We start from the raw sequence: 14,010 nt of genomic DNA on the forward strand, positions 1-14,010 counted from the left end.
TAACTCAGCCCCTGAACTAATTCAAGCCTCTGAATGTCTATGATGTCACTTCAGAATGTCAGGGTACTATGATGTCACTTCAGTGAGCCAGCATTCATGATGTCACACCAGTGAGCCAGCATTCATGATGTCACACCAGTGAGCCAGCATTCATGATGTCACTCCAGTATGTCGGGTATTATGATGTCACTCCAGTGAGCTGGCATTCATGAGTCATGATCCAGTATGTCAGGGATACATGATGTCACTCCGATGAGCCAGCGCCCATGATGTCATTCCAGTACGTCGTGGGTACTATGTCACTCCAGTACGTCAGGATCTATGATGTCATTTCAGTCTTCCCCAACGCAGGATAGGACAAACTATTTGGGGAAGCAGCTGCCTATCGGAGAAGAGAGGCTGAACCCAGAGGATACTTCAGCAGTCCCTGCGGTTCAGGGTTAGCTCCCAGAGCAGCAGAGTGGTTCAGAGCACACCAGCAGGACGTAGCGCCAGCTGACCCGAGAGACTCCTGCAGGACACAGGGGTCGGAGTCTACAGTCCCCTGCAGACCCAGAGGGATCGCGGGACCTGTGCCCCAGTGTGTACAGAGCACAATCCTCTCACCAGGCACCAAGAGTGTCTTAGATGTAGTCATCTACAATCCTCTGTTATACAAAAGAGCTATAATGCCAGATAGCTACAAATGCTCACTAAGTACAGACACCTCTACAAGTTTACCAACACGAGGAGGCTGTTGGGCCCATCAGGTTAGTGCTGACAATCGCACCCGGGTGCTGGGCATGTCGCGGATACAATCCGGTCACACGCTGCGCAGAAATCGAACCCAAGTCCTCCTGGGCGGACGGTAGGCACACTGTATGACCGGACCTCCAACAGGTCTGAAGACAGGAATCTCACCCAGCTACCACAGACCAACACACGCTTTGTAAAGCCACGCAAGACCCTAGAACCAACGGCGCAAGCGTCTGCATCAGGCCCTGCAGGAAACAGCGCTGCCGGGTTTGTGCCTGCTCCATCCCGTGCTCGGTGCTATACCCCGGAGCCGTGGGACAGGGACGCTCTTCAGACCCCCCCCCAGGAATCGCTGTTGCCCCAGCTGCGCTCCGGCACCGGCTCGGATCTTCCAAGCCCGAGCTCGAAGGGCCAGCTCCGCGGAAAACACCCTGAAGGACACAACTCCGCCCCAAGGGGGCGACGGCACCGGCAGCCCTGGCCCGAACCCCAACACACTCGCACCCCAAAAACCCGGCAAGTCAGAAAGAGCTGAGCAACAGCAAGAAAGTCCCTTTACAAACACAAAGGCCTCCAGAGCAGACAGGGCGGACCGCGCAGACCCGATCGCCACCGCCCCATGCCCCGCCCCCCAGCCCGGGCCGGGAGAGCGCCCCCTCTGTCCTCACCGCCGCACGGCACGCGGCACGCCCGGCCCCCGCCGGCCCCCGCCGGCCCAGCCGCCCAGCCCGGAAACCCCCGAACCCGCCAACACTTACTGGTGCGCCGGAGAGCTGGCGGCGTGGCGCAGTCCTGGCGAGCGCGTCCGCAGCAGGCCCGGGGACAGAGACCGAGAGAGCACAGCGAGGCCCCTGGCGGAGCCGAGCGCTGCCTGTACTGAGAGCAGCTCCCTCCTCCCTCTCACACACAAAGAGCAGGGGGAGGGGGGGGGAGGGGGAGGGGGCAGGGCCGACACACACACTCGCGCGCACACACACACACGCACAAGCCCCTCCCCTTTTCACCAGTGCACACCCCTCCCCCCCGCTCGTGCCCGCCTCACGACTGCACATGCAGGAGGACCGCGTGCCTGCTGGGGGGAGAATCAAGTCAGTCATCTGTTCCCTTACTCGCTCAGCTCTCCGTTTCCTGCTTCTCTCCCTCTCTCCCTCTCTCCTCCCCCCAGCCACACTGCGTGTCCTCCCTCCTGCCCTCACTCTCCCCCTCCCCCTCCCCCCAGCCAGCTGGCTGGCTGTACAGACCAGAGGCACTTCCTCAATGCAGCAGCCATGCAGCCTGAGCCTCTGTGTGTGTGTGGTGTCAGCTGAGTCACCTCACCCCCGCTTCACGCTCATGAGCTGCTCATCAGCCCACAGAGGGCTAAGTCACCAGCACAGCTCAGCTCCGGCGGCTCTGGGCGGAGCCGGTGGGAAACCACCCTCGCCAGCCCTCTGCTCCGCGCCCGGGCCAGAGACGGAGCTGGGCGCTGGGCGCTGGGGGCAGGGGGAGGAGGCTCGCGCCGACTCCAGTCCGGGGTTTGGAGCGTGCTGTAGCTCCGTCGCCAGGGAGACAGAGCTCCGGGGGAGGGGAGGGTGTCAGGGAGGTGCGCACGGCTCTGCTGTTCCCCGTTACCAACCGGCCAGCGCAGGAGCACAGCAGAGCGGCCAGCTGTGGGCCGGGCCTGGCGCTCGGGTTCGGAGCGGAACCAGTGCAGCAGAGGAACTGGCCCAGACCGCCGGGTAGCACCCAAGAGCTTTCCTAGCAAACCTCGTCTGGCCAGGAACACGGCCTCGCGCGCAGCAGCGGTCCGGTCCGGTCCGGTCCGGTCAGGCACCCCCAGGCCTCTCAGAGCCTGGCGAACGCTCCTGCCCCAGGGCGAGAGCAGCTCAGGCACAGCTGCCCCAAGGGCAATCCCAGGCAACACAAAGGGCAAACGAGTTGGTCAAGCGCTGCATCTTTGTCGCAGAGCACTTTGCTGAGAGTTTATTTATCTTTGCGGTTATTATTACGGAAACAGCCCACATGCAATTCAGGCCACTCAAATTATTTAAGGACAAAACAAACAGGATTTGTCAGAAAATCTGGAAAACATCATGGCCCACTCTGGCACTGTGAGAACCCCACCCCCCCGCCCCCCCTCTGTCGGCCATTTTGTCTCGTCCCCGAGGCAGCCGGGCCCAGCCTGGCTCTCTCTGCTCAGAGCTAAGATGGCCGCCGCTGCTGTTCCCAGACTGCCCTGCAGAGGTCAGAGTGCCAGCCTGCCTGCCTCACAGACAGCAGCACAACCGCAGGGCTGCTCTTAAAGCGACAGCGCACCCTAACAACCACAACCGCAGCAAGGGACACGGGCAGGGCTGCACTGCACAACACGGGTCAGGTAGAGGTGCGACTCGAACCGGGAACCCCCGGTGACAAAGCCCTTTAACCTGAACTACAGACATAACGAAACAGTCATGCCCACCCCTCTCACCCCTCAAGGGGACAGTGGTCTGCAGCCCACCTGGACAGCGGTCAGTCCCCTGGGGAGAGAGGGGTCAGCACAGCCCTGCCTGCCTGGACACTGGTCAGTCTCCTGGAGAGGGAGGGAGTCATAATCTTGTAATACCAAGTGCCTGTTTCCTGCATTTATAACATCAAGGCTGGATTTCTGCAGCTCTACTTTATAGGCTCCCAAATCCTCGTCTTAATAAGCTGCAACATTTCCAGAACTCTGCAGTTAGACTGCTAACTCATCTCCCTCCTGCACTGGCTGCCTATAGTCTGGTATTCAACACAAGCGCTTGTCTGACCTTCAAGGCTCCAAACAATCTGGCTGCGTCACACATCTCTGACCTCCTCCATATTGACACTCTTTCTTTACCAGTGTGTGCAGCATCCTTGTGTCCAGAAAGGCGCTTTAGAGATAAAGGTTATGAGTGAGCACTGCCCTGCCTGGCTGTGGCGAAGTCAGCCTTGCTCCGTTAGTCTCCTGTCTTGAGCAGACAGACACAGAGAGAGGGAGCTCTTCACACACAGTATACCCACGTTTCCAGAGCTGGACTGTCGAACCCTTCACATGACAAGGGGCGCCCCCAGGGAGAGGGGTCTGGGAGTGTGCACCAGCCCGGGGGGACAGGGGGAGAGTGACTGGTGACGGAGACAGCGCTGAAGCGCCGATCCGCGCTCCGGCCCGGGGATTGCAGGATGCCAGGGGCAGGAATGCGCTGGGAGGGAAGAGAGGGGGAGGGGAGGGCAGCTCAGGAAACCGGCCTGCCTTGAGAAAACAGGCAGCTCAGAGCCACAGCTGAGACTGGAGGCCTTAACAACAGGAGCACCACAGACACCTGACACCTGACACACACAAACAGACACACACACACACCTGACACAGGCCCCAGACTGACCAGGACTGGACAGCCCCCAGACACACAGACACACAGACCTACTCCAGGAGCAGGACTGGACAGCCCCCAGACACACAGACACACAGACCTACTCCAGGAGCAGGACTGGACAGCCCCCAGACACACAGACCTACTCCAGGAGCAGGACTAAGTGGATGAATGGGACTCGTTGAAGGAAGAGAGACCTGCACAGACTGCACAGGAGGGCCCAGGACTCAGAGCTAGAAACACAGCAGGGTGAGCTTCAGGCACAGCTGACAGAAACATTAGATTGACCAAGACCGTCCTCGTGTGGATTGAGGGGTGCAGACCGGAGAAGTGCAGGTGTTCTTACTGCTGTAACAGGCCGAGTCACGAAAACCACAGCGCTGGGGCAGAACGGGACTGTGCCGATACGGGTCAGCCAGCACACGGCAGAAGCCCAGGTCTGTTTAACCAGCTTGCCAGACCCGGAGGCCAAAACACACGACTGGACCGGTGAGATCTGCAGAGCTCGTTCCTCACATGCCTGTACAGTACTACAGCAGTATAACAGTCGTACTCACAGGCCTGTACAGTACTACAGCAGTATAACAGTCGTACTCACAGGCCTGTACAGTACTACAGCTGTACTACAGCCGTTCTCACAGGCCTGTACAGTACTACAGCCCAACTACAGCCGTACCCACATGCCTGTACAGTACTACAGCCGTACCCACATGCCTGTACAGTACTACAGCCGTACTCACAGGCCTGTACAGTACTACAGCAGTATAACAGTCGTACTCACAGGCCTGTACAGTACTACAGCTGTACTACAGCCGTTCTCACAGGCCTGTACAGTACTACAGCCCAACTACAGCCGTACCCACAGGCCTGTACAGTACTACAGCTGTACTCACAGGCCTGTACAGTACTACAGCTGTACTCACAGGCCTGTACAGTACTACAGCTGTACTCACAGGCCTGTACTGTATGACAACGGTACTACAGCCATACTCACAGGCCTGTACTGTATGACAACGGTACTACAGCCATACTCACAGGCCTGTACTGTATGACAACGGTACTACAGCTTTACTCACAGGCCTGTACTGTATGACAACGGTACTACAGCTTTACTCACAGGCCTGTACTGTATGACAACGGTACTACAGCTTTACTCACAGGCCTGTACTGTATGACAACGGTACTACAGCTTTACTCACAGGCCTGTACTGTATGACAACGGTACTACAGCTTTACTCACAGGCCTGTACTGTATGACAACGGTACTACAGCTTTACTCCAGCTCTATATGTCTCAGTTCTCACTCGAACTCCTCCGGTTTTCACACGAAATACAAACTCACCCGAGTCCGGCCGCCGGTCCCGAACCGAGCCTGGCGCACACAGTGCCGGGGCAGACGGCGAGCTCCGCTGCGTGCCGGGCCGGTCTGGTCTGGTCTGGGACGGTCCGGGTTGGTCCGGTTCGGCGCTCAGTTTTCAAAAACGGTTTTTTGGGGGAAAAAACGTTAAAAACGCGTGCGAGCGTCTCGAGACCCGCGCCCCTGTGACGCAATCGCCCCGCGTGCCCGGGGTACGTCAGCAGCCCGGCCCGGTCACGTGCCCACGGGTCGCTAAAAGCAATTCAATTAATTCATCAGCGAACAGCCCACAGCGCCATTTATAATTAAACGAATGCACGGATACCATCTTTATTTATTTCCGGACGCTGGGGCTAACTTGATATCCATTTTCAAGGGAAAACATTTCCACGGAGTCCGGCGGCCTCGACAGCGGGGTCAGAGCTGCCCAGCCCGTCCGCTGGCCCACACAGTCTCTCCGCGGCGCTGTACGGGCCACCGGGCCGCGGTTCGAGGGCTGGGTGCGGGCTGCGCGCACGTCACAGTTCAAAGGTCACCACGAGGTGGCCGCCATGCTGACGCCCAGGCACGCAGGTCACGTGGCGGGGGCCGCGCGGGCCGGCGGTGCCGAGCGGGTTCACGGGTTTACAAATCGGCCTTTCTCTGCGTCCCTGTCGGCGACGGGATCCTGAACACGGGCTGTATTATTCAGAGAGTCCAGGGTGTCGGCTTCAACAACATGGCTGGGGAACTCGTTCCACTCTCCTACCACCCTCGGTGTAGAGTCGTGCCTCCTGCTCTCACTTATAGCACGTCAGTAGTGTTTACCGGTGTCCTCTGGGTCACGGTTCACTGCTGGTTCTGAGGCTGTCCGCTGGGTTCACTGGCACTGTGCGTGAACTTCAATCACGGTTGAAGAATGAACGGGTGATAAGCGATCCTGGCTTGAATTTTGACCTTCCATGCTGAGTATTGTAAAGTATTATAAATACGTCGTTCTTCCACCTCGGAAATGTTGCCATACTGCGTTCGATTTTGCTGCTAACTGGTGCTGAAAAGCCGGTCGATACTTCACTCTTTCCTCGTGTTGACTACTGTAACGCCCTGCTCGCTGGGGTCTCTGAACCCTCACTGAACAAACTCCAGTCTGCCCAGAATCCAGCAGCCTGGAGCTCGGACAGGTCCAGTACAAGCGATCCCATCACTCCTATCCTGGAGTCTCTGCACTGGTTCCCCTCAGGTTTTCAACCTCCTGCTGCTCTCCTGTCAGACTCTGCACGGCTCCCCACCTCACAGCCCTCGCTGGTCTCTCTGGTCTCCTGTCTGTCCCCTCTCCTGCTGCGCCCCAAAGCTCAGGAACCCAAGGAGAGCAGAGTCACCTTCATATCCCTGACTCCTGCTGCACCCCTGAATGACCAGGGGGACTCTGGGGGTACTCTCACTCCCAGGGGTGTCAGCTGAGCGGAGGTGGGGCTCCCGCCTGTCCGGCTGGGTTTGTTGGGACAAACAGGGTCAGGTACCCCAGGGGTACAGCTGTGTCCCCCTCCTGTGGTCCTGGGAGTTGAACACCAGACACACAGGAGTGTCTTTCTCACGCTGGCGTTGTGTCACCAGTGTGTCAGCACCAGCTCTGAGGACTGTGAGTGTGTGTGAGTGGTGTAGAGTGTGTGTGATGCTGTGTGTATGTGTTAGTCAGTCTGTGTGTCTATTAGTGTGTGTATTAGTCAGTCTGTGCGTGTAATGCAGTGTGTGTATTAGTGTGTGTGTGGTGCTGTGTGTGTATTGGTCAGTGTGTGTATTAGTGTGTGTCTGTGTGATGCTGTGTGTGTGTGTGTTAGTGTGTGTGTGGTGCTGTGTGTGAGTGTGTGTATTTGTGTGTGTGTTAGTGTGTGTGTGTGGTGCTGTGTGTGAGTGTGTGTATTATTGTGTGTGTGTGGTGCTGTGTGTGAGTGTGTATTAGTGTGTGAGTGTGTTTATTAGTGTGTGTGGTGCTGTGTGTGAGTGTGTTTATTAGTGTGTGTGGTGCTGTGTGTGAGTGTGTATTAGTGTGTGTGGTGCTGTGAGTGTGTGTATTAGTGTGTGAGTGTGTGTGGTGCTGTGTGTATTAGTGTGTGTGTGGTGTTGTGTGTGAGTGTGTGTGTTAGTGTGTGTGTGTGGTGTTGTGTGTGAGTGTGTGTGTGGTGCTGTGTGTGAGTGTGTGTATTAGTGTGTGTGAGAGTGTGTGTGTGAGTGTGTGTGTGGTGTTGTGTGTGAGTGTGTGTATTAGTGTGTATGTGTGGTGTTGTGTGTGAGTGTGTGTATTAGTGTGTGAGAGTGTGTGTATTAGTGTGTGTGTGGTGCTGTGTGAGAGTGTGTGTATTAGTGTGTGTGTGTGGTGCTGTGTGTGAGTGTGTGTATTAGTGTGTGTGTATTATTGTGTGTGTGTGTGGCGCTGTGTGTGAGTGTGTGTATTAGTGTGTGAGTGTGTTTATTAGTGTGTGTGTGGTGCTGTGTGAGAGTGTGTGTATTAGTGTGTGTGTGGTGCTGTGTGAGAGTGTGTGTATTAGTGTGTGTGTGGTGCTGTGTGTGGTGTTGTGTGTATTAGTGTGTGTATTAGTGTGTGTGTGTGGTGTTGTGTGTGAGTGTGTGTATTAGTGTGTGTGTGGTGCTGTGTGAGAGTGTGTGTGGTGCTGTGTGTGGTGCTGTGTGTGGTGTTGTGTGTATTAGTGTGTGTGTGTGTCTAAACTCCACTCCATGTTTCTGCTCCAGCCGCTGTGTGTGTATTGGTCAGTGTGTGTATTAGTGTGTGTGTGGTGCTGTGTGTGTATTGGTCAGTGTGTGTATTAGTGTGTGTGTGGTGCTGTGTGTGTATTGGTCAGTGTGTGTATTAGTGTGTGTGTGGTGCTGTGTGTGTATTGGTCAGTGTGTGTATTAGTGTGTGTGTGGTGTTGTGTGTATTAGTGTGTGTGTGTGGTGTTGTGTGTGAGTGTGTGTATTAGTGTGTGTGAGTGTGTGTATTGGTCAGTGTGTGTATTAGTGTGTGTGTGTGGTGTTGTGTGTGAGTGTGTGTATTAGTGTGTGTGAGTGTGTGTATTGGTCAGTGTGTGTATTAGTGTGTGTGTGGTGCTGTGTGTGTATTGGTCAGTGTGTGTATTGGTCAGTGTGTGTATTAGTGTGTGTGTGGTGCTGTGTGTGTATTGGTCAGTGTGTGTATTAGTGTGTGTGTGGTGCTGTGTGTGTATTGGTCAGTGTGTGTATTAGTGTGTGTGTGGTGCTGTGTGTGTATTGGTCAGTGTGTGTATTAGTGTGTGTCTGTGTGACGCTGACCGGAAAGCTGCGTATGACAAACCGGTTGAAACCAGACTGAACCGGCGCCAGCCAGCCTGTGTGCAGCCTGAGCTGCAGGGTCTGTCCGGCGCTGCTTGATCACAACGGCCGCCGGGCCGGGTCGCCCAGCTCGCTCGCGCCCTCGTGTGGACGCCTCTGGGCACTGCAGGCCTGTGCTGGGACACGGGTTCGAGCCTTGACCTCGCTGTTACTGGCCTGTCAGCCTGGTCTAGAAATCAGTCAACTAGAGCTGTGTCCAGACCCAATACAGCAGGGGCAAACTCTACAGAACTGAGAGCAGCAGGCACATCTCTACACAAAGTGTGGTGGGAGCATTGAACAAGCAGTATAGCCATGCTGTTGAAGCCGATATCCTGGACTCTTCCAGCTCTGTCTCTCATGACCAGTATTCTCTCCTGACTGGTGTTCCAGCTCTCCTGACTGGTGTTCCAGCTCACGCTCCACAGCTTCCACAGACTGCAAGAGCATGAAAAATTGACCGGTTGTCTCGCAAGAGGAAACTGAAGAGTCTGTCTGTACAGACGCTCCCTGATCCACAACACATCAGTCAGATCCAGGGACTGTCAGAGGGGACAGAGGGGCCGTACAAATCAAGGGGTTATATAATCATTCAGGCACCGAAGATCGAAGAGTTATCAGTGCACTGAGACCGAGACACTACAGTAATTAGTTCACTGAGATCGAGACACTACAGTAATCAGTGCACTGAGATCGAGACACTTTACAGTAATCAGTGCACTGAGACCGAGACACTACAGTAATTAGTTCACTGAGATCGAGACACTACAGTAATCAGTGCACTGAGATTGAGACACTACAGTAATCAGTGCACTGAGATCGAGACACTACAGTAATCAGTGCACTGAGATCGAGACACTTTACAGTAATCAGTGCACTGAGACCGAGACACTACAGTAATTAGTTCACTGAGATCGAGACACTTCAGTAATCAGTGCACTGAGACCGAGACACTACAGTAATTAGTTCACTGAGATCGAGACACTACAGTAATCAGTGCACTGAGATCGAGACACTTTACAGTAATCAGTGCACTGAGACCGAGACACTACAGTAATTAGTTCACTGAGCTCGAGACACTACAGTAATCAGTGCACTGAGATCGAGACACTTTACAGTAATCAGTGCACTGAGACCGAGACACTACAGTAATTAGTTCACTGAGATCGAGACACTTCAGTAATCAGTGCACTGAGATCGAGACACTACAGTAATCAGTGCACTGAGACCGAGACACTACAGTAATTAGTTCACTGAGATCGAGACACTACAGTAATTAGTTCACTGAGCTCGAGACACTACAGTAATCAGTGCACTGAGATCGAGACACTACAGTAATCAGTGCACTGAGATCGAGACACTTTACAGTAATCAGTGCACTGAGACCGAGACACTACAGTAATTAGTTCACTGAGATCGAGACACTTCAGTAATCAGTGCACTGAGATCGAGACACTTTACAGTAATCAGTGCACTGAGATCGAGACACTACAGTAATCAGTGCACTGAGATCGAGACACTTTACAGTAATCAGTGCACTGAGATCGAGACACTTCAGTAATCAGTGCACTGAGATCGAGACACTACAGTAATCAGTGCACTGAGATTGAGACACTACAGTAATCAGTGCACTGAGATCGAGACGCTTGAAGGTAATTAGCGCACTGAGATCGAGACACTACAGTAATTAGTTCACTGAGATCGAGACACTACAGTAATCAGTGCACTGAGATCGAGACACTACAGTAATCAGTGCACTGAGATTGAGACACTACAGTAATCAGTGCACTGAGATCGAGACACTTTACAGTAATCAGTGCACTGAGATCGAGACACTTCAGTAATCAGTGCACTGAGATCGAGACACTACAGTAATCAGTGCACTGAGATTGAGACACTACAGTAATCAGTGCACTGAGATCGAGACGCTTGAAGGTAATTAGCGCACTGAGATCGAGACACTACAGTAATTAGTTCACTGAGATCGAGACACTACAGTAATCAGTGCACTGAGATCGAGACACTACAGTAATCAGTGCACTGAGATTGAGACACTACAGTAATCAGTGCACTGAGATCGAGACGCTTGAAGGTAATTAGCGCACTGAGATCGAGACACTACAGTAATTAGCGCACTGAGATCGAGACACTACAGTAATCAGTGCACTGAGATCGAGACACTACAGTAATCAGTGCACTGAGACCGAGACACTACAGTAATCAGTGCACTGAGATTGAGACACTACAGTAATCAGTGCACTGAGATCGAGACGCTTGAAGGTAATTAGCGCACTGAGATCGAGACATTACAGTAATTAGCGCACTGAGATCGAGACACTACAGTAATCAGTGTACTGAGATCGAGACACTACAGTAATCAGTGCACTGAGATCGAGACACCACAGTAATCAGTGCACTGAGATCGAGACACTTTCCTGGAAACCGCAGCGGACCCCGGCCTGCCGTGAACAAACACTGAGCCGAGACTCTTTCACAGCCGACAGCGGTCGGCTCAGGCCTCAATCAGCTGTGAAATCTGAAATGTTCAGGTACACTGTGGTCAGTCTTTTTCGCAGTGAGCGGGTCGGCTTGAGGCACGCGCTGCGGGGACGGCAGCTGCGCTCTCATGAGAAACCGGGAAGAGGCTTAATCTCCCTGACGTGCTCATTAATCCAGCTCTGGGGCGACACCTTTCCTGTCGACCCGTCTTTCTCCTGCGGTCTCCCGTCCCCTGTCATCGCTGCACCTTCTGAATGACACACGAGGTCGCGGTAAATGACTTTGCGGGGACCCATCAGCACCCCCGTGTGGACAGACGGCGGTACTGCGCGTCACGGCCCGGCGGGCGGCTCACAGACACGCAGTGTCTCCCTCTGGCGGCAGCGCTGGTGAGCTGCACCCTTAGACCCGCAGGACGCGCTGGTAAGCGAAGGAACAACAATCGTGAACCTGTAAGGGCGTGAAAAGACTGTGTATAACTGCATTTCTGCTATCAGCAGCATGGTCACTACTAATACAAATCCGTACATCACCTGAATGTATATTTATAATATTTGTTATGGCCTAAGATGTTAAACAAATTAAATTAAACCAATAGGGGGGTGGAGGTTTCTACGTCATTCGCTATTAAATTGTGGAAATAAAAAAAAGAACAAAAGAAAATACGTGTCGTTCTGTGATCGCAGCTCGGCGATAGATTATTTTCCCAGTTGCCGCTCGATTGCTCGACACTCGGCGCTGGACGGCCAGGCCGCTGTTCGATCAGCTCGACATTCAACTCGTCGATCGCCGTGGAAACCAGCTCGGGGATCCAACATGGCGTCTCTGGCTCCGCCGTTGCGGGTCTGCCGCGGGATACTGAAGGAGATTCGGGCAGCCAAGGGGCCGAATTACCAACAGAGTATAGTTTATAGATACCTACTGGAACAATTCCGCAAGAACCAGGTGAGAAGGGCGACTTAGTTTCAGCAGAAAATGTCAAAGCCGAGATCCAGAAACCTGGTCCCCTATCCAAGGACACGGTGATACCCAATCACCTTCCTGCAGGGCAGTGAGTGGGCGTGAGTGACGGTTGAGAGAGCCAATCACAGGGTGCAGTGTTTAAGTGGACAGTGACGTGCCAGACCGATGGGAAGCTTTTCTTATATGTATATTATAAACATGACTAACAAGAATGTGTGTATTAACCCCTCTCTCTCAGTGCAGTGTCAGTGTACAATAGTGTGCTGGAGGAGTGTGTGTATTAACTCCTCTCTCTCTCTCAGTGCAGTGTCAGTGTACAGTAGTGTGCAGGAGGAGTGTGTGTATTAACCCCTCTCTCTCTCAGTGCAGTGTCAGTGTACAGTAGTGTGCAGGAGGAGTGTGTGTATTAACCCCTCTCTCTCTCTCAGTGCAGTGTCAGTGTACAGTAGTGTGCAGGAGGGGTGTGTGTATTAACCCCTCTCTCTCAGTGCAGTGTCAGTGTACAATAGTGTGCAGGAGGAGTGTGTGTATTAACCCCTCTCTCTCTCAGTGCAGTGTCAGTGTACAGTAGTGTGCAGGAGGAGTGTGTGTATTAACCCCTCTCTCTCAGTGCAGTGTCAGTGTACAGTAGTGTACAGGAGGAGTGTGTGTATTAACCCCTCTCTCTCTCAGTGCAGTGTCAGTGTACAGTAGTGTGCAGGAGGAGTGTGTGTTAACCCCTGTCTCTCTCAGTGCAGTGTCAGTGTACAGTAGTGTGCAGGAGGAGTGTGTGTATTAACCCCTCTCTCTCTCTCTGTGCAGTGTCAGTGTACAGTAGTGTGCAGGAGGAGTGTGTGTATTAACCCCTCTCTCTCTCAGTGCAGTGTCAGTGTACAGTAGTGTACAGGAGGAGTGTGTGTATTAACCCCTCTCTCTCTCAGTGCAGTGTCAGTGTACAGTAGTGTGCAGGAGGAGTGTGTGTATTAACCCCTCCCTCTCTCTCAGTGCAGTGTCAGTGTACAGTAGTGTGCAGGAGGAGTGTGTGTATTAACCCCTCTCTCTCTCTCAGTGCAGTGTCAGTGTACAGTAGTGTGCAGGAGGAGTGTGTGTATTAACCCCTCTCTCTCAGTGCAGTGCCAGTGTACAGTAGTGTGCAGGAGGAGTGTGTGTATTAACCCCTCTCTCTCTCAGTGCAGTGTCAGTGTACAGTAGTGTGCAGGAGGAGTGTGTGTATTAACCCCTCTCTCTCTCTCAGTGCAGTGTCAGTGTACAGTAGTGTGCAGGAGGAGTGTGTGTATTAACCCCTCTCTCTCTCAGTGCAGTGTCAGTGTACAGTAGTGTGCAGGAGGAGTGTGTGTATTAACCCCTCTCTCTCTCTCTCAGGTGACCAGTGAGAAGCTGTGTCGTGCCCAGCAGGAGTCTCTGCACTCGGCCAGCTCGTACCTGTGCCTGCTGTCCAGCGTGCGTCTGCACTCCTCTCTGCACACCCTGTATCATGGCAGGGGCGAGCGCAGTGTGGAGGAGGCTGCCGGTCTGGTGGGGCTCCGGCTGCCCGCGCAGCCCGGGGGCAAGGGCTGGGAGGAGTGAGGGGCAGGGGCGCCCCGGACAGAGACTCTTGAGGAGGAGGAGGAGGGTGAGACAGGCGGACAGCAGCACTGGCGAGACGGGCTTCAGCCTGTGCTGAGAGACTGATTCTGGAAGAGGGCAGCCTGTGTCAAATTGCCCTGTTGTGTCTTTAATAAAGATAAAGCAGCATGGAGATGATTTAGGGTTAATCTGTTTAATGGGTGAATACCACCAGAT

The 14,010-nt window shown here is 53.8% G+C and overlaps 2 protein-coding genes across 8 annotated transcripts in view; one reads left to right on the forward strand and one right to left on the reverse strand.

Annotated features, from left to right (window-relative positions):
• Positions 1-5,919, reverse strand: part of atf7ip (activating transcription factor 7 interacting protein) — a 31,661-nt gene extending 25,742 nt beyond the window's left edge. For 3 of the 7 annotated variants that reach the window (XM_069197104.1, XM_069197103.1, XM_069197106.1), the window contains exon 1: positions 1,494-2,757. The gene's annotated coding sequence lies outside the window, so the exon portion shown is untranslated. Of the gene's footprint in view, positions 1-1,493; positions 2,761-5,427 lie in introns of those variants that run through there. The other 4 variants (XM_069197102.1, XM_069197097.1, XM_069197099.1 and 1 more) reach the window with 3 other exon arrangements.
• Positions 5,920-11,980: 6,061 nt separating this feature from the next.
• fmc1 (formation of mitochondrial complex V assembly factor 1 homolog) lies at positions 11,981-13,971 on the forward strand. The gene is made up of 2 exons (XM_069197116.1): positions 11,981-12,210; positions 13,591-13,971. Exons 1-2 carry the CDS (start codon positions 12,082-12,084, stop codon positions 13,792-13,794), a joined length of 333 nt encoding a protein of 110 aa, XP_069053217.1. The 5' UTR covers positions 11,981-12,081; the 3' UTR covers positions 13,795-13,971.
• Positions 13,972-14,010: the final 39 nt, after the last annotated feature.

Source organism: Lepisosteus oculatus, chromosome 12 (assembly GCF_040954835.1).
Source record: "Lepisosteus oculatus isolate fLepOcu1 chromosome 12, fLepOcu1.hap2, whole genome shotgun sequence".
Classification (NCBI taxonomy): Eukaryota; Metazoa; Chordata; class Actinopteri; order Semionotiformes; family Lepisosteidae; genus Lepisosteus; species Lepisosteus oculatus.

What these genes read in the sequence shown, in the direction of transcription:
- fmc1 (XM_069197116.1), top strand. Translation starts at nt 12,082, where the DNA reads ATGGCGTCTCTGGCTCCGCCGTTGCGGGTCTGCCGCGGGATACTGAAG. An exon ending in AACAATTCCGCAAGAACCAG is followed by an intron (nt 12,211 to 13,590) that starts GTGAGAAGGGCG and finishes TCTCTCTCTCAG; the next exon opens with GTGACCAGTGAGAAGCTGTG.